This window comes from Propithecus coquereli, unplaced genomic scaffold, assembly GCF_000956105.1.
Source record: "Propithecus coquereli isolate 6110/MARCELLA unplaced genomic scaffold, Pcoq_1.0 Scaffold27, whole genome shotgun sequence".
NCBI lineage: Eukaryota > Metazoa > Chordata > Mammalia > Primates > Indriidae > Propithecus > Propithecus coquereli.
In genome coordinates, this window is record NW_012148285.1 from 813,123 (window position 1) to 832,446 (window position 19,324).

The window sequence follows — 19,324 nt, forward strand, 5'->3', positions numbered from 1 at the left end:
TTTCTAAGAGTTCACCATTTGAAGATCTGACGTTTGTGTGATTCTAGATTTTGAGAGTCCCTAGAGTTGGTGGCTCTGTGTCCCTGGCCCCAGCCTCTGGGCAGGAGGTGACCAGCACCCTCCCTAGATACCAGCCAGGGGCTGTGCCAGGTGTGGAGATTACACAGTGCTCAGGGCCAGAATGGAACCATCAAAACCAGGCCAGAGCACCTGCGCCCAGGGTGGGAATCCCTTCTCCCAATGGGCTGGGGCCCTGGGGGCAGCCCTGCTTCCTGTCCTGCCCCAGGAAGGCCCCTCCAGCTCGCCAACATCAGCCCGTCCCTGAGGGGCCCTGGCAGAGAGAGTGGAGCCCAGAGAAGCCTGTAGGGACTGGGCAATCCAGGAAGGCTTCCTGGAGAAGTGGGGCGTTTGGTGTGTCGCGTTACTCGTTGGCTTACTTGTTGCGCGTGCTCTAGCAGCCTGGGCTCTCCGTGAGAGCCGGGCTGTTAAATCCTGCCCCCTGCCCTGACACGCAGCACGAACGGCATGAACCGCTCCGTTATTCCTTCTGTCTCCTCGTCAACGTCGGCAGGGACCTCTGCTTGGTTGAGCGCTGTGTCCCCAGCGCCCGCCCAGCGCTCACGCAGAGCCCGGACTGGCGAGGAGGCGGACTGCGACGGCGCTGAGGCCCCACGCCTGGGCGCGCTGCGGCGAAGCGGGCCCGAGCCCGGCCAACTACTAGTCCCAGGGTGCCCCGCGGCCGCGGCCGCCAGTGCGCAGGCGCAGCCGCCCCGGGCGTCCTCTGCACGGGCGAGCTAGGCCGCGCGACGCGGACGCAGGCCGAGGCCGGGGCACCGCGTCCGGGAGCGGAGTCCACCGCCCGCCGCCGCCATGCCGGACAGCTGGGACAAGGACGTGTACCCTGAGCCCCCGCGCCGCACGCCGGCGCTCTCGCCGCAGACCTCGCTGCCCAACCCGGTTGTCTACTTGACGAAGGCCTTTGACCTCCTCGTGGACCGGCCCGTGACCCTCGTGAGAGGTACGGGGCCCTCACTCCGGGCCCCGCCGGCCCCCGGGATCTTTGCCGTCCTCCAGAGACCCCTGGGCCCCGGCACCCTGCCACCACCCCGGGCCGCGCCGCTCCCTAGGATCTCCCTGACGCCCCCGGAGACCCCCGCCCCCTATACCTCACCTCTCGCCGGGTCCCGTCGCACTAGGACCACCCCCTGCTGCACCCTGGGGCCCCCCGCGCGGAGAGCCCTCAAGCTCCGTTGTCTCCTTCGGCCTTCCGTTGCACCCCTGGCCTCCTGCCTCCGTTTGCAGACGGAACCAGCAGAGCCCTGGGGCCTGTTAGACCCGTCTCCCTGCAAAATGACCAGGTGTCCGGGTAGTTCCCAGATTCCCATCTCTGGTCCGAATCAGGAGAATGCTCAACACAGTTCTGTGTGGTTCAGCCAGCTCCGCGGGCAGCAGCAAGGGCTTGCTCTGTCCTCAGTCACTAGTGCCAGGCACTTTATCCATTCAATTGATCAACTCATTCCTTCAACAAAAAAACAACTGGGGTGCATGGCAATGCTCTGGTGGTTTTTTCACTAGGAAGGATGAAGTCTGCAAATCAAACTCTCAAGTATCTGGAGAGGGCACAGCCTTGGGCCCAGCTCCCTCTTTCTTGTAGCAGTGTCCTGGTGTTTTATGTGTCTGGGTGGTTGAGCTCTTAGTCTAGCTTGTTTATTTACCAATTGGGAAGCTGAAGCCCGAAGGGGGCCAGGGCAGGTTCTCCTGCTTGCTGGTGGCTCCCTGTCGGAGTCTCTTCCTACACTGTGGGGTCCCTCTGCCGTGGGGAAATTGAGCTTGCAGAGCTGTGTCATGGGGACAAAGTGAGATAATGCATGTGGAACTGAGGAAGATGCCTGGCACTAAGAGAGCTGTCAGTGGTAAACATTTGTAGCCTAATACTTGCAGAACTGTCTGTGTTAGCCTGCACCTCTTCCACAGTTGAGTTGCTTGTTTCTATAACAGCTGGGAACATTCAGGAAATCCTCCTTCCTCTCTACTCTGTGGCTTATGAGAAGTAACAAAGCTAAAAGCCTGTCCAAACTATGGCCTGTCCAAACTGATGGGGCTCTTGAGTGTGGGGTTTTGTCTTTGCAGAGTTTATAGAGCGGCAGCACGCAAAGAACAGGTATTACTACTACCACCGCGAGTACCGCCGCGTGCCAGACATCACCGAGTGCAAGGAGAAGGACGTCTTGTGCATGTTTGAAGCTGAAATGCAATGGAGAAGGGACTAGTATGTGAATGACAGGGAATGTGGAGACCTGCACAGCACATCCTGCTGGGGGTCACCACTCCCCGGGGTACCCAGGGATGGCCTCAGCCAGCCAGAATATGCCTCCTGGGGTTGGCCCAGACCTTGGGAGTGATGTGTGGGCAGACCATGGGGCTCCAAGTTCCTTTCATTCTAGTCCGCCCAGGTACAAGAAGAAAATTCTTTACAAATAAACTCTTGTTCCCTTTTTGTCCAGCAAAGTCGATCAAGAAATTGTCAACATTATCCAGGAGAGACTTAAGGCCTGTCAGCAGAGGGAAGCAGAGAGCTACAGGCAGAACTGTGCCAAGGAGCTGGAGCAGTTCACCCAGGTGGCCAAGGCCTACCAGGACCGCTGTGAGTGAGCCCTGAGCGAGCCCCCACCCTGGCCCAAATGTTTCTTGCCATCTCACTCCCTTCTAGTCTGTCCAGTCTCCGCAGGGCAGTGGGCCAGCTCCACTGCCCAGAGCCTACCAGTTAGGTCCATCTGGAGATAGGTACATCATGTCCCACTTATGACCTTGGCCACCAACTTTCCTCTTTCTGCACATAGAAAGACTGAGCCCCCCAGGGCCCTGACAGAACTAGGTTTCCAGTCTGTTTTTTTCTCTTTCTCAGATCATGACCTGGGGGCCCATTATTCTGCCAGAAAGTGCCTGGCGAAACAGAAGCAAAGGATGCTGGCAGAGAGGAAGGCTGCAAAAGAGGCCGCAAAACAGGCTGCTGCTGCCTGAGGCAGCTGTGCAGCCCCCCCACCCAAATATGACAGTGACTGTATGCTTGAAATAAAGTGATGCAACCTGCCTGTGTTCTTGTGCATCTAATTCCTCATCTTAGGAAGGCCCCACCTCCCTGCCAGATTCAAGCCACCACTAAATTGATGTCACAGAGGCAAGAGACAACCATTAACAGGCTTAATTTCACTTTATTTTTCTTGTATAAAAATGCTATGTCGTGGCCACAGCAGGAGCCTGGGTCCTCTGCACAGAGACTCTGGTGTGGGTCTTGACAAGATGGTCAGTGAATTCCTAGAGAGAAACAGGGCCTTAATTGTAGCCAGATACCACCACCCCCTGTGTTTGCTGAGGCAGTGACCAAAAGAGCCCAGTCTCTGGACTGTGGTAAGGCCAAGGACAGCTGAACCCCACTGGGTGGGCTGGCAGTACCTGGTAGGGAGACTTGGTGAATACTGTCTCTTTCCAGAGATCAGGAGTCAGATAGCTATAGGTCTTGGAGATGGCATCAAAGGTGGCCTTTGCTGGAGAACAAAAAACATCAGGAGAGAGATTGGTGGTGTGACCTGAGACAAGTCCTCCACCCCAGGACCTGAAGATGTCGCACTCCTAGGAACAGAGAGGCCACTGTGGGCAATTCTGTCGTGCATTAGGAGAGCTTTCCTCTCTCTCCCTGGAAACACGCCAAGCACACACTAGGCCTGTGTGATCAAGCGGAGCTGAGAGAGGTTGTGGCTGATCCCACGTGTGAATCGCCTACCGAAGTTGCCCAAGGTGGCAGTGCAGCCCCTGGCTGAGGTGTAGCAGTCATCAATGCCAGCCATCATCAACAGCTTCTTGGGCACAGGGGCTGAGACGATGCCAGTTCCTCTAGGGGCAGGGATGAGACGTACCAGCACAGAGCCACAGCGGCCTGTCACCTGGGAAGGGCAGGAGTCAGGAGACCAGAGCTGGGAGTCTCTGCTCCATCAGAGACCCAACACTCACCACCCCTTGGCCTACCTTACAAGGGACAGTGTGGGGCTTGCCGATCTTGTTCCCCCAGTAGCCTCTCCGCACGGGGACAATGGACAGCTTGGCCAGGATGATGGCCCCTCGGATGGCAGTGGCTACCTCCTTGGAGCACTTAACACCCAGACCGACGTGGCCATTGTAGTCCCCGATGGCAACAAACGCCTGCAAAGAGACTGTGAGGTAGCTGGCGGTCCTACACATATCATACCCACACCCAGGACCTGTTGCACCCCTCAAGGAAAGAGAAGCCACTGTAAGGCTAATCCGAGGTCCCGAGGAGATCTTTTCTTTCTCTCCACGTTACGAAAGTCACACGAGTGAAGCCTAGTGTAACCATGCAGAGCTGGGAGAGTCTTGCCAAGCCCCCTGGCACCAACTGCCCAGCCAGACGCAAACTGCTGAGATACCTTGAACCTGGTCCGCTGGCCAGCTCGGGTCTGCTTTTGCACCGGCATAATCTTCAAAACCTCATCTTTGAGAGATGCCCCCAGGAAAAAATCAATAATCTCAGACTCCTACAACGAAACACAAAACACTGATAGTGGAAACATTAAATAAAGTGCCTAAACAAGACAAATGCTGTCATTCAAGAACCACGTTTGTGTAACCCTCATCTAACGTTCTCACGTAAGGCACCCATCCAGCCTTTCACTCCTAGTGGAATCCCCTCCTCAGACTCTGCCCAGAACGCAACCTCAACCCCTCCAACGGGAGACCCTGGCCCCTAGAAGTGGGCCCATGACAGATTTCAATCTTCAGACCCCAGCCCAAATAAATGACTCCAAGGCTCGCCGGGGTCGCACGTGCTCGACGCCCCACCGATCGAGGCGTACCTTGATGGGCAAGGAGAACAGATAGATCTCCTCCAGCGACTTGATCTTCATGTCCTTAACCAGGCGGCCCAGCTTGGTGACGGGCATCCACTGAGGAAGAGAAGGGCGGGTGAACAGGTTGCCTCCCCGCCGCCGCCCACGGGCCTGCCCCCGCCCGTGGCTCGGACCTACCTCCTTGTCCTCGGCCTTGCCTCCGCGAGCTCCGCGGCCCCGGCCCCGGCCCCGCCCCCGGCCGCGACCCCGGCCCCGAATGCCGCTGCCGAAGCCTCCACGGAAGCCGCCGCGGCCTCCTATTCCAGGGCCTCCGGGGCCTCCGGGCCCTGCCGCTGCACCGGCGTCATCCGCCATTTGCTGAAAAAAACAAAACCCAACCAGTTAGGCCCCAGCGTCTGCGGCCGCCCGCGGGACCCAGGTGGGAGCTCCGCCCAAGAGCACGCGCCCGACTCCGGCCCGATGTCCGCGGATGCCGCCGCCTAGGCCGCACGCTGCCGCGATGGCCGCAAAAACTCACGTGTTTTCTCGGAAAAGAAGAGCGAATACCTCCAAGGAGGGAGCTTTTATATCAGGCCCAGCGCCGCGAGATCTCGGCTTCCCCGCTCCAAGACCCGTAAGGAAGCCCGATTGGTTCTGCGTTGCCCCGCCCCTCGCCGCGCCCTGCGTGCGCCTGCGCGTCCTGCCCCAGCCGCGGCCCGGGAATCTGCGTGACCGGAAGAGCGGCTATAAACGCCCGCGCCGCGCTGCCCCCTTCTGCAGTTGCCTGAGGTAGGTTTGGCCGCATTGGCCGCCCGCTGCGTGCCGGTGGTGGGCGGGGAAGGCCGGCGTTGGTTGAAAATCACCCCCGGCTTTGCCGTGGCTGGGGGTGAGATGCGGCGCCCAGAGCCAGCAGGGGCCTAAGCTCAGCGCCCACTGTCTCGTGTGCGGCGGTGAAACCCAGGCCCCGACAGGCGCCGCGGCCCTGAACCCGGTGCGGCCGCCCGCGTGATCCGGCTTCTGGCCTGCGACCCCTAACCCTGCCTTCTCTTTACAGGACACTGGTCGCCCCGAGCCTGAGGCCACCCGACGCCGCCAGGACCACGGGGGGGAGGGGGATTTGGTTGCCCCCCGTGTTTCGAATAAAGCTATCTAATTCTCTGCGTGTGGATGTTCTTGGGGTCTCGCATTTGTTAAAGCTGAGGCGGGGAAAAGCTTAGTGGGATGCATTCTTTTCCCAGGCCAGCCTAACTCTGCTTCGGACACCACACAGGGTAGAACGTGGGAGGTTGGCAGCTGACGTCTAGTGCCCCACACCCCTTAAGTGGCAGAGCCAGGTTGAAAATACTGGCCTGTAGCCATGCCCCAGATATACCTCCACATTAGCAGGTAGAGTACCCTGAGCTAAGGTGAGCCAGGTGGGGCCAGCAAGCATGGCTGTGTGGAGTTCATGGTTCAGGCCTTCAGTGGCTGCCTAGTACTCTCAGGGTTAGGTTCTTTAGGATTAGATTAACGCAGCATTCCAACAGCGCTGAACCCGTGGGAACGTGTTTCCACAGGCTGGAGTTGATTCCCCCTTTGCTGTTCCCCACAGGTCTACCCAGATGTTCAAGCACAAGATCTGGAAGGTTGGGCACCCCCTGCAGCTGTGGGGCTGCAGGTTGCACGGGAATTTAGTCCTCCATGACCCGGAGCTACCACCCTGAATCTTGGGCCCTAAATGAAGAGACTCAGTGGGTCAATGTCTAAAGCGTCCTAGTTCTTGGAGGTCTGGCCACCTAGGCAGCACTCCCTGTGATCCTGATGAAAGCCGTGGCGTTGGGGAAGCAGCTCCCAGAAGCTTGGTTCCTGGCCTGATGCTGCCTGGGGATCAGTAGTCAGCCACCCCCATGGCAGGGGGCTCCACAGACCTGTCCCAGCTCAGGGCTGCCCTCCCCTTCTGTGCCCATTCAGAGAGGGAAGCAAGGGCTAGGTGGTGCATGGTCCCAGTAAGCCCTGCACCAGGGCTGTGATTGGTCTGAGCTGGACAATGCCACTGTGATGTCGGCCCAGTCCCACTGTGAAATGCAGGCTCCCGAGCCCTGGGATCAGTGGAGCTGCCATCCAGACACAGATCATGGTAAGCCTGGGGCCCTCTGGCCTCCATCCCTGAGATTTGTGCCCAACTCCAGAGGTCTGCCCACGGATGGACCCCGTGTCTCCCTTTGAGAAAGGGTGGTCAGTGGGCCCCCATGCGGCACAGTTTTCAGAAGGCTCTGACGTGGTCTAACTCCCCACTAAGGCCAGCTTCTCCAGCCAGGGACTGGTAGCCTTTGGGGGGTCTTGACCCACACAGCAGCTCCTCAAAGTGGGTGCTGACCTGGGCCCTCTACTTGGGGTTCTCTTGTGGCCCACCTCCCCACCCAAAGCTTGCTGGGGTCTCTTGCTGGGTATGTGGAGTGGGAGACCAGACGTGGTCCCAGCCAAGCCCTGATGCTAGCCTGGCCTTTGCAGAGTGGCGGGTATGATCTCAACCTCTTCGCCAGCCCTCCGGACTGCAACTTCCTGTGCTCTGTCTGCCATGGGGTTCTCAAGAGGCCAGTGAGGTTGCCATGCAGCCACACCTTCTGCAAAAAGTGCATCCTCCGGTGGCTAGCCAGGTGCCCCTGGGTACCCAAGGGGCTGGGAGGGCAGGGGCAAGGCCAGGAGCCATTCTTGTGGCCCAGAACAGAGGGAAAGTCTGGCAAGCACAGGGTCACAATGGCCATAACACTCAACTGCCAAATCCCCTGGGACACTAAAATGTGTGGGTCCCCTCACCCCACCCCGTGGTGTCTGCAGACCCTGGCCCCAGCCTAGGATCTGAGAGCTCCCTGTATGCAGCCTCATGCCTCCTCCAGCTGCAGATGGGACTGCTTGCGTCACCCAGTGAAGGCTCAACCAGGGGAGACATAGCTCCTCCACTTGCCCTTTCCACTCCCAACACTCGCCCCTGTCATACTTCCTCCAGACAAAAGACCTGTCCGTGCTGCAGGAAAGAGGTGAAAAAGAAAAAGATGGTCCACCTGAATAGACTCCGGAAAACCATTGGCCGTCTGGAAGTTAAGGTAGCTCAAAGCATCCACTCACATCAGCTTTGTGTGGAGCAGAGCCAGGAGAGGGGACAAGGAGAATCCCACCTTCAAAGAAAACCAACTGCAGCTTTGGGGTCAACAGATGTGGCTGAGTTTGAATCCTAGCTCTACCACTTACTTGCTGTGTGACTTTGGGCAAGTTAGCTAACCTTTCTGAGCCCCTGGGGCTCAGCTGTAAAATGGATATTATCAAGGAGGATTAACTGCTTGGTGGGCTGGCCATTACTCTTCAGCGCCCTGACTTTACAGATGAGGAAACTGAGGTTAAAAAAAAAGCCTGGCATATATATCGTATCACTCACCAAGCCAATCCAGCCATGTACCTCCCAATTCTCCAAGACTCAGGCCCCCACCCCTGGGACCTCTAGATTCTTCCCACCTCTAGGCATTCACCCAGCTATCCTCTCCCCATCCCCTCAGTAGAGTCAGAAAAGCTTGGGAGGCTGTCAGTTCATTGGCTCCTGGTGAGCAGAAAGCCAGGGGTGGGGGTTCCATGGGGGCACAGCTGGCAATGCCGAGCTTTGGCTCACACAGTGCTCTCCCTCCATCTGCAGTGCAAGAATGCCGAAGCAGGCTGCTTGGTGACATGCCCCCTGGCCCATCGCAAGGGGCACCAGGACTCATGCCCGTTCGAGCTGACGGCCTGCCCCAATGAGGGCTGCACTGCCCAGGTGCCACGTGGAGCCCTGGCCGAGCACCAGCAGCATTGCCAGCAAGATGCCCAACAGTGCTGTCCCTTGGGCTGCGGGGCCACCCTGGGTCCGGCTGAGCGTGCTGGCCACAACTGCTATCGCGAGCTGCGTGACGCCTGGAGCGAGCGCCAGGAGCGCAGCCAGACCCTGCTGCTGTGCCTGCTTCGGCGCATGCGCCGGGTGCACCGGGCCACCAGCCTCATACACCGGCAGCTGGCCCAGCTTGGCAACTTCCTAGAGGAGGATGAAGCCCTGCTAGCGGGCACCCCACAGGAGGCTGGGGGCATCCCAGAAGGCAGTACCAGGGCTGAGCTATGGGGGACCCGGGGCCAAGGTGTAAACAGAGGTGAATAAACGCGGAGCCCAGGCCTGGCTTGCCTTGTGCCCTGCCTGCTGGCCTCACACCCTGTCACATTTGTTGCCTGGTTGACCTCTCCAGGCACTACTCCAGGGAGATGCTTTGGCCTTTCTTGCTTGGACTCTAGTTCTGCCCAACCACTGGGTCTTTGTACTGGCTATTGCGCCTGCATTTGCCAACTTTCTTCTTTCCACTCAAATGTCTCTCTCCTCGCAGAGGTTTTCCCTGTTCGTCCTCTCCCAGTCTCCTTCGGGTTACTTTCTACCAGTTTGTTTTACTAGCTTCATAGCCAGCAGCACAAACAACTCAAAACCTTTAACTCAGAGTAAAAGCCACTTCTCACAGTGGCTCAAGGCGGTGCATTCTGTCCACACTCCCTGCAGCCACGTCAGCTTTGTCGTGTCTTCTAAATGCCAGGCACCCCCATCCCCCACACCCCATCGCTAAGTGCTGGCAGTTCCTCAGCCTGAAGCACTGTCCCAAGATAACCACAGGGCTCCCTGCTTCCTCAAAGTAAGTGTTTGCTCAGCTCTCACCTTCTCAATAAAACCTCCTCCACCACCCCATTTAAAATTCCATATCCTTTCCAAGTTTCTTTTTCCCTTGGCAAACAAAAAAAAATTGCACCTCCTGGCTGGGGACCATAGCTCCTGGCTGTAATCCCAGCACTAATCCTAGCACTTTGGGAGGCTGAGGCCAGAGGATTGCTTGAGGCCAAGAGTTCAAGACCAGCCTAAGTAACATAGGGAGACCCCGCTCTATAAAAATAGAAAGGCTAGCCCGGCATGGTGGAGGCTGAGGCAGGAGGATAGCTTGAGCCCAGGAGTTTGAGGGTGCTGTGAGCTATGATCCTGCCACTGCACTTCAGCCTGGGTGAACTGCACCTCCTGCCCTCTGCTCCAGCTCTTGCTAATTTATTTTTCCACGGCACACACCGTTTAACTATTAAGGGCTTTCCCTGTTCTGCCCCTGCCCCGCCCCCACCCTCAGCCTTTGAGAATAACAGCTACTCCAGGGCAGGGATTTTCGTTTTCTTCTCTAGTGTCCCCCAAGTGCCCAGAACACTGTTTTGCACACAGAAGGTGCTCAATGAATATGTGAATGACTCTGAAATTACCCAATTTATTGATTTACTTGCATTATTTATCATGCCAGACTGGGAGCCCCGACACAGGGCCTACTTTAGGGCTCGCTCTACTCACTGACACCACCTGACCGCGGTTGTCCCCAAATCCCAGAATGCGGAGGGCACGAGTAAACACCTTCTACGAAAGCCTTTTTAAATTGCCATTAAGGCCAGACCGCGCACGGGTTACCCCACCCCTTCGCCAGTATACGCCCACATGCCCACGCCGCACCCAAGACGTTCCAAATCCCACCTTCAAGACCAGAAACGCCTCTGCCAATTTCCGCTTCCCGACGCGGCAGCCACTGCCCACAGCAAAGATGGCGCCGAGCGCCCCGCGTCGATGACGTCACAGTGATCGCGCGCGGTGACGCCATCGCAGCGCGCCGTGAGTGCGGAGTTCCGCGCGGGTCTCCCTCACGCGGCGGCGGCGGCGGTGCTGGTTCAAGCTGATTTCTGCGGGCGCGGCGACGGCGGCGGCGACATGGCGGAGACCGCAGCCGGAGCGAGCCGCTTCAAGGCCAAGTGAGCCCGGGGTGCTGGGATGCGGGCGCTGCCCGGCGAGTTAAGCCGGGTTCGCAGCCCGACTAGCGGAGTCGCGCGTGGAGCAGCGCGGGCCGTGGAGTGGGCGTGGGCGCCCATTCGAGTCTGCGGAGGGCGTGAGGGCTGTGTGCAGACTGGCCCGCGGGGTCGTGGAAGCTGCGGTAACACTGGGTGGGAGAGCCGACACCCACTAAGCCGGCCGGCAGGGCGCAGCAAGCATCGCTTAAACGGAGAGCCGGTTTGGGGGGGTAGAGTGGGGACGAAAAATCCCAGAGGAGGAGGAAGGGGAGGGCTGAGCATAAGTCGGGGCTCGTTCTGGGCGCTGGTGGGAGACGAAGAAGGGCGGGTAGCCTGGGGGGCTTTCACCTGTTGTCCTGTCTGGGGAGCAGGAAGAGAGGAGATGGGCCCGTCCGGTCCTCAGTGGCCCAGGAGGCCCTAAATCCTGTTGCCCCTTCAGTCCCCGACCTTTGCTGAACAGCTAAGTGCTTAGTGCCTGGGTGCGAACAGACTCAGCGCCTCCCTGGGGAGCGCAATTTCACGGGTTGAATCATTTTCATTAGTGGTTGAGCGTCTTAGGTGGTGACAAGTGCTAGCAAAGGGAAGACCCCGTGCTGGCAGCACCTCTGTTGGAGGGTCAGCTGGGTGTAGGGGGATGAGGAGATGGTTTCATCCTGGCAGTCAGACTTCTGCGAGTGCATGGAAATCCGGGAAAAGAAGCCCAGGCCTCTTGCAGGGAACAGGCAGACAGGCAGGTAATAGAAAACCTGTTACCAGGCTGAGCCAGGAGCAATGGGCTGCAATGTGAGAACGACGGAAAACACAGGAAAGGTCAGCAAAAGCTCTTCTGGGCAAGGTTTTGGAGGAGTGTGAGGAAGTAATTGGCAGCAGGGTTAAGAGAGTGTAGGTGGGCAGCCGGGGTGGGGAAGGGGTGTGCTGGATGTCTGGGATGAAGATGCTGAGGAGGGTGGTGATCTAGGCTGTTACCCAGGCTTCGCTGCCCTCGGGGCGCCCCCCAGGGTCCTGCCTGGTCTTCACTAAGGAATCTTGGAAGACTGGGCTGTTGGACTGCCTCTGCCTGGTGCACTGTGGGGGTCACCAGCCAGTTCTGGGTCACAACTTCTCCATCACTTGGGGGTAGCAACACCCACTCACGGTGCTGCTAGTGTTCTCCTTGGGTCCCTGCTACTGCCCAGGAACTCCTCAAGGGCAGGGGCCGATCAGGTTTACTTCTGGAAGAGCACCAAGCACGGGGCCAGGCACTGGGGACCAAGGGGGTGGGTGATCACTCACTCCCCTGTTCTCTTTCCAGCTATGCTGTTGAGCGTAAGATTGAACCTTTCTACAAGGGCGGAAAAGCACAGGTACCAGCCCTGGGGCGGGCAGGGTGGTGGGGCAGCCGGAAGCTATGGGGGTGCCGAATGTTATCTTGGCTGAGATCCCTCTGTGCCCAGCTGGACCAGACCGGCCAGCACCTCTTCTGCATCTGTGGTACCAGAGTCAATGTCCTGGAGGTGGCCTCGGGGGCCGTGCTGCGGAGCCTGGAGCAGGTGAGGGCAGAGTGGTATGTGTGAGGGGATCAGCGGGGAGAGCAGCCTGTGCACACGGCGCTCTGGGTACCCACTCTTTCCTCTAGGAGGACCAAGAGGACATCACGGCGTTTGATCTCAGCCCCGACGATGAGGTATGTGGGGCAGGGATGGGAGATGAGTTCTGGTGTCTCTCTCCTGCACTTTGAGTGGATGAGGATGTCTCTACCTGGCAGCTGAATCGCCCCCTCCCCCAGGTGCTGGTGACAGCCAGCCGGGCATTGCTGCTGGCTCAGTGGGCCTGGCGAGAGGGCAGCGTTACCCGCTTGTGGAAAGCGATACACACATCTCCTGTGGCCACCATGGCCTTTGACCCCACCTCCACACTGCTAGCCACAGGTAGGCCCCCAGTGGGGCAGAGGGTCTGGAGGGCACAGGGGCAGGGGCTTTGGGCACACCAGCCCCTCACCTCAAACACTTTCCTGCAGGTGGCTGTGATGGGGCCGTGCGCATCTGGGACATTGTGCAGCACTACGGGACACACCACTTTCGGGGCTCACATGGTGTCGTGCAGTGAGTGGGAGCAGCAGGAGGTGGGCAGGCCCTGGTAGGCCCCACACTCAGGGCACACAGCTCATCCATCCTGTCCCACCTGCCCCTGCAGTCTGGTGGCCTTCCACCCGGACCCTGCCCGCCTGCTGCTCTTCTCTTCAGCTGCGGACGCTGCCATCCGCATGTGGTCACTGCAGGACAGGTCGTGCCTAGCTGTGCTGACTGCCCACTACAGTGTTGTCACCTCACTGGCCTTCAGTATTGATGGCCACACTATGCTCAGGTCAGTGGCAGGCCCTGGTAGGAAGGGGAGGCCAAGGCTGAGACTCTGGACCTAAGGTGGCTGTTTTCCTGCAGCTCCGGCCGTGATAAGATCTGCATTATTTGGGATCTTCGCAGCCACCAGGCCATGAAGACTGTGCCGGTGTTTGAGGTGGGGGCATCTGGGGGCCAGGGCTAGTGAGTTGGGCAGGGAGGGGACATGGCTGCAGCCTTTGACCCAGCTCGTCCCCAGAGTGTGGAGGCTGCTGTGCTGTTGCCAGAGGAACCGGCGCCTGAGCTGGGGGTGAAGTCTCCAGGCCTGCACTTCCTGACAGCTGGCGACCAAGGTATGAGGGGGTAGGGCACGGGCAGGTAGCAGGGGCTGGGCAAGGCCAACGGACCTGCGTCTCAGCAGCCCCATCCCCACACAGGCACGCTACGTGTGTGGGAGGCGGCTTCCGGGCAGTGTGTGTACACGCAGCCTCAGCTGCCGGGCCCTGGGCGGGAGCTGACCCACTGCACCCTGGCTCGCGCTGCCGGCCTGCTCCTCAGCGTCACCGCTGACCACAATCTGCTGCTTTATGAGGCACGCTCGCTGCGGCTGCAGAAACAGGTGAGCACCTCCCCTGCTCAGCCTGGGGGTGGGGGCACCAGCCCTCCACTTAGCCAGGTCCTGGCTTCTGTCTTTCCTGCCCCCACAGTTCGCGGGCTACAGTGAGGAGGTCTTGGACGTCCGGTTCCTTGGGCCCGAGGACTCCCACGTCGTCGTGGCCTCCAACAGCCCCTGCCTAAAAGTGTTTGAGCTACAGACGTCCTCCTGCCAGATCCTCCATGGCCACACAGGTGAGTGGAGCCTGCCTCATGCCCCAGGGGTTTGTTGCCCCGACCCCCAACCTTGCCATCATTGGTCTCTGAGTGCTCTGCCTGATACTTCTTCCCAGACATCGTCCTGGCCCTGGATGTGTTCCGGAAGGGGTGGCTCTTTGCCAGCTGTGCCAAGGTGAGGCGCCTGAGAGGTGTAGAGGTACGGGCACCCCAGGAGGGGAGGCCAAGGCAGTAGGACCACAGCCCAGCTTCTCTCCCCAGGATCAGAGCATCCGTATCTGGAGGATGAACAAGGCTGGCCAGGTGGCCTGTGTGGCTCAGGGCTCCGGGCACACACGCAGCGTGGGCACCGTCTGCTGCTCTAGGTAGAGTGGGTCAGGGCTGGACCTGGAAGTGTCAGAGGCAGCAGAGGCCCAGGCCTGCCAATGGGTGTGGCTGCTCAGGGGAGTAGCAGAGGAGGCGACGGCGGTGGCTTTGGCCTGCTCTTGGAGCAGGGATGTGGACCAGTGAACCAGGGTGGTGGAGCCCCTGGGCACCATGGATGCGGGGGGATTCCTGGAAAATAGCCTTGGCAAGGCAGAGGGTGTCGGGGTGGAGAGACACTGAATAAGGCCCAGGTGGGAGAAGACTGCATTTAGGGCTGGGGGCCTGTGGTTGGGGCCAAGCCACTGGGTATGGTGGCACCAAGGGTGGATAGTGCAGAAAGGGATTTGGTCCCTGGGGTGTTTGGGGGTGACATAGCCAGTCTGCATCCTGGGACAGTCCCTTTGGTCTGGACTGGGGTCCAGCAGGCCAGACCTGTGGTGCGCTGGTGATCAGAGCTGGCCAGGGTTCAGCAGCGCCTCCTCCTCCCGTCGGGCCACAGGCTGAAGGAGTCCTTCGTGGTGACCGGCAGCCAAGACTGCACCGTGAAGCTGTGGCCCCTTCCTGGCACCCTGCTGGCTAAGAGCACAGCTCCAGACGGTGGCCCCATCCTCCTGCAGGCCCAGACCACCCAGCGCTGCCATGACAAGGTGACCACACATGGCCACGGGGGGTCAGGCGGTAGCCAAGCCTTTGCTGGATGGGGGTCTGAGTTGCTGCCTGCTCCCATCGCCAGGACATCAACAGTGTGGCTGTTGCCCCCAATGACAAGCTGCTGGTCACAGGCTCACAGGACCGCACGGCCAAGCTGTGGGCCCTGCCACAGTGCCAGCTGCTGGGCGTCTTCTCAGGCCACCGCCGCGGCCTCTGGTGTGTCCAGTTCTCACCCATGGACCAAGTGCTGGCCACAGCTTCAGCTGATGGCACCATCAAGCTTTGGGCACTACAGGACTTCAGCTGTCTCAAGGTCAGCAACATCCCCCAGGCCCAGCCCCCCCGACCCCAGCAACATCTCATGCCCTCCCCTTCCCCACCTTGCAGACATTCGAGGGGCACGATGCTTCCGTGCTGAAGGTGGCCTTTGTGAGCCGAGGCACGCAGCTGCTGTCCAGGTGAGAGGTGGGGCGAGGCAGGTGCTAGGGCAAGGTAGGGGACCGGCCCCAGCACTGAGCCTTTCCCAACCCCAAACCCAGCGGCTCTGATGGGCTTGTGAAGCTCTGGACCATCAAGAACAACGAGTGTGTGCGGACGCTGGATGCCCACGAGGACAAGGTCTGGGGTCTGCACTGCAGCCGGCTGGATGACCGTGCCCTTACCGGTGCCAGCGACTCCCGTGTCATCCTCTGGAAGGTTGTGGGCCCCAAGGGGTGCGGCGGGGGTGGGGCAGTGTGAGGGTCCCCTCTGACCCTAGTCTGATCCCAGGACGTGACTGAGGCAGAGCAGGCAGAGGAACAGGCCAAGCAGGAGGAGCAGATGGTCAAGTAAGTCTGTGGTCAGCCCCTCCCTGAGGGGCGGGGTGTGCAGTGTCGCCCTTGCTTATGCTGTAGGGAAACTGAGGCTGGGTGCCGCACTCACCACCAGTGGGTGCTCAGGCCCAGGCCTGCTGAGCCGGGGGTGCTGCCTTCAGCCCCCCAGCCAGGGTCCTCAGTGGCCTTCTCCTCCCTCTGCCCCACCAGGCAGCAAGAACTGGACAACCTGCTCCACGAGAAGCGGTACCTGCGCGCTCTGGGCCTGGCCATCTCGCTGGACCGGCCCCATACTGTGCTGACCGTCATCCAGGGTCAGTGCCCCCCGGCCCAGGGGCAGGGAGGGTGGCTTGGGACGACTGAGCCGGGCTCAGTCTTCCTTCCTCCCACAGCCATCCGGAGGGACCCTGAGGCCTGCGAGAAGCTGGAAGCCACTGTGCTCCGCCTGCGGCGAGACCAGAAAGGTCCAGGGCTGGCAGGCAGGGGCCGGGCAGGGTGGGGTGGCCCAGTGTGCGGAGGCCAGTCAGGGTGGAATGGCCCCGCAGGCAGGGTGACCACCTCTGTTGCCTACAGAGGCCCTGCTGCGCTTCTGTGTCACGTGGAACACCAACTCCCGGCACTGCCACGAAGCCCAGGCCGTGCTGAGCGTGCTCCTTCGGCACGAGGCCCCGGAGGAGCTGCTGGCCTACAAGGGTGTGCGGACAGCGCTTGAGGCCCTGCTGCCCTACACTGGTGCGTGGGCGTGGCCTGAGGGGGGAGCAGCCTGGTGGGCGTGTGGACCCCCCTGACCTCCCTCTGTCCTCCCCCAGAGCGGCACTTTCAGCGGCTCAGCCGGGCACTGCAGGCAGCCACCTTCCTGGACTTCCTGTGGCACAACATGAAGCTGCCCACTCTCCCTGCAGCCCCCCAGCCCTCGGAAACATAAAGGCGTACTTTCCTATCCCGGCTCTGCGCGGCTGCATGGGCCGTCTGATCCCAGGTCTCTGGCCACAGCCGCGACCAGCCACTAGGGGCATCAGGGCCTGTGGGTCTCCACCCTGCCTGCCCACCCCTGCACCCTGGCCCAGCATCCCCTCAGCACAGTGAGACTGGGTTTGGGTCATTCAGAGTTTTACTCAGAGGAAATGGGAACCCGCTCCTCAGCCAGGGACTGTCCCACCTCTGCTCCTCCCCTGGCGCTGGGGATGGTGCAGCCATGGACACGGGCAGACATCGTGCCTATCCTTGGCCCACACGGGTTGTGGCGTGCATGGTGCAGGCCTGCCCACGTGGTCCCACATTCCTCAAGGGGGGCCCTGGGGCCCTAGGTGCCGCCCCAGTGCCCTGCGGGTGATGGTGCAGCAGCGCCTCTGGATGGCACTCAGCGGGGGTCGGGCAGGCACGGTAGGGGCAGGGGTCTTGGCCTGGAGGGCGTCGGGGGAGCCGCGAGCCTCACTGGCTCCGTCCTCCCCACCACGGAACCCGGGCCCACGGAGGAGCGCGCCCAGCCCTTCCGGCCGCAGCAGCACTGCGGGGAGGAGGCCCGCACGGCCGCCGTACCTGCGAGGGGCAGGGCTTGGTTAGGGACCCGCCCACCTTCAAGGCTCACCACCCCCACCCAGCCGTGTTTCCCCGCACCTGCACAGCCACCAGCCCCGGTCGGACGTTTCCAGCACATGCACGCGCGCCCCCGCGGGCACTGACAGTTCATCTGCGCGGCTGCTCTCGTAGGCGCGGGAAGCACAGAACTGGGGACCTAGCGGTGGGTGTTTGGGGATCACCGCGGGACCGCAGAGGCCAGGGCCCCCACCTTTCTCCGGGTTCTCCCTTGATGCTTGGCTCTGTGCTGAGACACCACTATAAACCCATTCAGGGCTCCCTCTAGCTGTGAAGACCAAGCACCTGCTCCCAGGCCCCTGTCACCACTGCCTTCTCCTCTCTGGTGCTTTCTTTGGCCCAGTCTTGCCACACAGTTCAGCGACAGTGGTGGGCGTGGGGGAGGGGGATAGGGTCATACCGCTGCTCTGCATGGACAGCCCCGGCTCTGGGCCCTGGCCTAGGGCCACCTCCTCCAAGTAGGGAGCTGGAAACCAGGCCATCTGTTGGTCCTTGTTCTCCACCAACCACCAGCCTGTGCACAAGTGGGAGGGACTCAGATCCCAAGGCCCACTCAGGACTGGGGGTCAGAGAGCGCATCCCCATTCCAGCAGGGCCCTACCTGAGGGGTGTCGCAGCAGCACGTCCAGGCTTTCCTGGGCCTGCACGTGGAAAGACCTGCCCCGCGTGTCCTGGGTGCTGAAGGGCTGCAGGCAGCGCAGGCTCTGAGTCTCCAGGCTGTGGATGGCAAGGCTGCTGGCAGGGCAGGATAGTGGCTCTTCCGGGACGGGCAGGATCACCAGGCTGGGAAGGGCAGCCAGCACAGGGGAGAGATTGGGTGGGTGGGCTCACCACAATCTGATCCCCAAGTCCACCCAGCCTCCAAATGCCCTGGAGTTGGGGGTGGGTCAGGCACCTGCCCGGTGGCAATTCAGGCTCCAGGTCGAGGCGTTGTGGTGCAAAGAAGCCAGTGAGCGCCGGGCTCTGCACCACACGCTCTGCAGTCGCCAGCAGCGTTCGTGAATAGGTCTCCAGCAGCCGCAGGCGGGCCAGGCCTCGGCCCATGCGTCCTCGGCGTGCCAACAGTGGTGCATCTTCCGGTACCACAAAAGCACACTGTGCAACCTCCCGCCCCGGCTCCCCTGCACCCCTCCCCACAAGGTGCTGCCTTCCCCACCCCTCCTGGGGCCCTGGCTGGCCTGACCAGGAAGCTTGGGGAGAACGCGGTCAGATCTCCGCAGCAGGCCAGCCTCCACTGGGAAGGTCTCTTTGAGGGTCTTCTGAGGGCACAAACCGGGGTATCAGTGTCAGAGAGCCCACTAGGCTCCCTTGGGAGGGCAGAGTCCCTGGCCCAGATGTTAGGAGCTGGAAGCCGGAGAGGGCAGGAAGGGAGGCCTGTGGGTGGGGAGGGGGGTGCTCACTGGTGAGTTGTGCTCTGGGAGGTGAATGGCTGGCTGGGGGGAGCCAAGACCGTCCGTTGGGGTCACCCAGGGTCACTTACCTGGAGCTGCCTGAATTCGTCCCAGCTTCTGTGCATGAAAGTGTCACTCCCGTCTGACCAGTGCACTGAGAAGGCAAAGGTCTGCGGGAGGAAAGGTTGGAGGCAACTCAGGACCCCCCTTCCTCCCCCTTGGGGCCGGTGGGGACCTAGTCAGGTCTTACCTGGAGCTGCTTAATCTGCACTAGGGCCTCCGCGCGCACTGAAATGGGGTGCCGGGGGCCTGCCATTGCTGCGACCTTGCTAGCCGTGGGCCTCCGAAGTGGGTGGGCACGGCTGACGATCGCGCCCGCCTCTCTGCCCTCCAGGGGGCTCCTGGGCACCCGGAAGACTGGCTGGAATGGAATTCCCCGCCTACGCCCCAAGCCTGTGGGTCCCTGTGGAGCTGCCCCGCCCACCCCTCGGTCCTTTGCAGCTTGCTTGCTGTCCCCCAAGCCCAAAATCTGGGGGTTGGAGCACAAGGCTTGGAGACCCAAGGCAGGGATGGTGGAAGAATGAGCTGCCGGCCCTGGAGGTGTGCAAGATGCTGTCCTGAAGAATGGGTGGTGGAGGGGCTGGGGCTGCTGCCTGGGGTCCCCCCACGTGAGT

At 60.8% G+C, this 19,324-nt stretch overlaps 5 protein-coding genes across 8 annotated transcripts; 3 read left to right on the forward strand and 2 right to left on the reverse strand.

The window, feature by feature from the left end:
- The first annotated feature begins 754 nt into the window (after positions 1 to 754).
- On the forward strand, positions 755 to 3,085 carry NDUFB10 (NADH dehydrogenase (ubiquinone) 1 beta subcomplex, 10, 22kDa). Its single transcript, XM_012647629.1, has 4 exons — positions 755 to 1,018; positions 2,131 to 2,269; positions 2,505 to 2,644; positions 2,906 to 3,085. The coding sequence occupies exons 1-4, from the start codon at positions 871 to 873 to the stop codon at positions 3,019 to 3,021; spliced, it is 543 nt and encodes a 180-aa protein (XP_012503083.1). The 5' UTR covers positions 755 to 870; the 3' UTR covers positions 3,022 to 3,085.
- A 105-nt stretch (positions 3,086 to 3,190) lies between these two features.
- Positions 3,191 to 5,396, reverse strand: RPS2 (ribosomal protein S2). Its single transcript, XM_012647630.1, has 8 exons — positions 5,380 to 5,396; positions 5,040 to 5,219; positions 4,869 to 4,958; positions 4,443 to 4,550; positions 4,024 to 4,197; positions 3,782 to 3,941; positions 3,454 to 3,545; positions 3,191 to 3,315 (listed from the first exon to the last, which is right to left on the reverse strand). Exons 2-8 carry the CDS (start codon positions 5,214 to 5,216, stop codon positions 3,235 to 3,237), a joined length of 882 nt encoding a protein of 293 aa, XP_012503084.1. The 5' UTR covers positions 5,217 to 5,219; positions 5,380 to 5,396; the 3' UTR covers positions 3,191 to 3,234.
- On the forward strand, positions 5,332 to 8,997 carry RNF151 (ring finger protein 151). The gene is made up of 5 exons (XM_012647499.1): positions 5,332 to 5,630; positions 6,433 to 6,466; positions 7,332 to 7,477; positions 7,828 to 7,924; positions 8,506 to 8,997. Exons 1-5 carry the CDS (start codon positions 5,332 to 5,334, stop codon positions 8,995 to 8,997), a joined length of 1,068 nt encoding a protein of 355 aa, XP_012502953.1.
- A 1,529-nt stretch (positions 8,998 to 10,526) lies between these two features.
- On the forward strand, positions 10,527 to 16,606 carry TBL3 (transducin (beta)-like 3). Its single transcript, XM_012647631.1, has 22 exons — positions 10,527 to 10,652; positions 11,980 to 12,031; positions 12,122 to 12,217; positions 12,304 to 12,351; positions 12,454 to 12,595; positions 12,685 to 12,769; positions 12,861 to 13,031; positions 13,106 to 13,181; positions 13,263 to 13,356; positions 13,441 to 13,622; positions 13,711 to 13,852; positions 13,951 to 14,009; positions 14,096 to 14,199; positions 14,700 to 14,847; positions 14,934 to 15,164; positions 15,239 to 15,309; positions 15,391 to 15,547; positions 15,620 to 15,678; positions 15,874 to 15,977; positions 16,056 to 16,127; positions 16,237 to 16,395; positions 16,473 to 16,606. Exons 1-22 carry the CDS (start codon positions 10,612 to 10,614, stop codon positions 16,586 to 16,588), a joined length of 2,409 nt encoding a protein of 802 aa, XP_012503085.1. The 5' UTR covers positions 10,527 to 10,611; the 3' UTR covers positions 16,589 to 16,606.
- Positions 16,607 to 16,939: 333 nt separating this feature from the next.
- Positions 16,940 to 18,966, reverse strand: NOXO1 (NADPH oxidase organizer 1). 4 transcript variants are annotated; one of them, XM_012647635.1, is made up of 8 exons: positions 18,901 to 18,966; positions 18,740 to 18,820; positions 18,443 to 18,515; positions 18,155 to 18,332; positions 17,861 to 18,042; positions 17,660 to 17,773; positions 17,281 to 17,398; positions 16,940 to 17,202 (listed from the first exon to the last, which is right to left on the reverse strand). In XM_012647635.1, the coding sequence occupies exons 1-8, from the start codon at positions 18,964 to 18,966 to the stop codon at positions 16,947 to 16,949; spliced, it is 1,068 nt and encodes a 355-aa protein (XP_012503089.1). In that variant the 3' UTR covers positions 16,940 to 16,946. The 4 variants fall into 4 exon arrangements, with proteins under 4 accessions (XP_012503089.1, XP_012503087.1, XP_012503088.1 ...); XM_012647633.1 differs by having other exon boundaries at positions 18,428 to 18,515; XM_012647634.1 differs by having other exon boundaries at positions 18,443 to 18,518.
- Between the last annotated feature and the right edge of the window lie 358 nt (positions 18,967 to 19,324).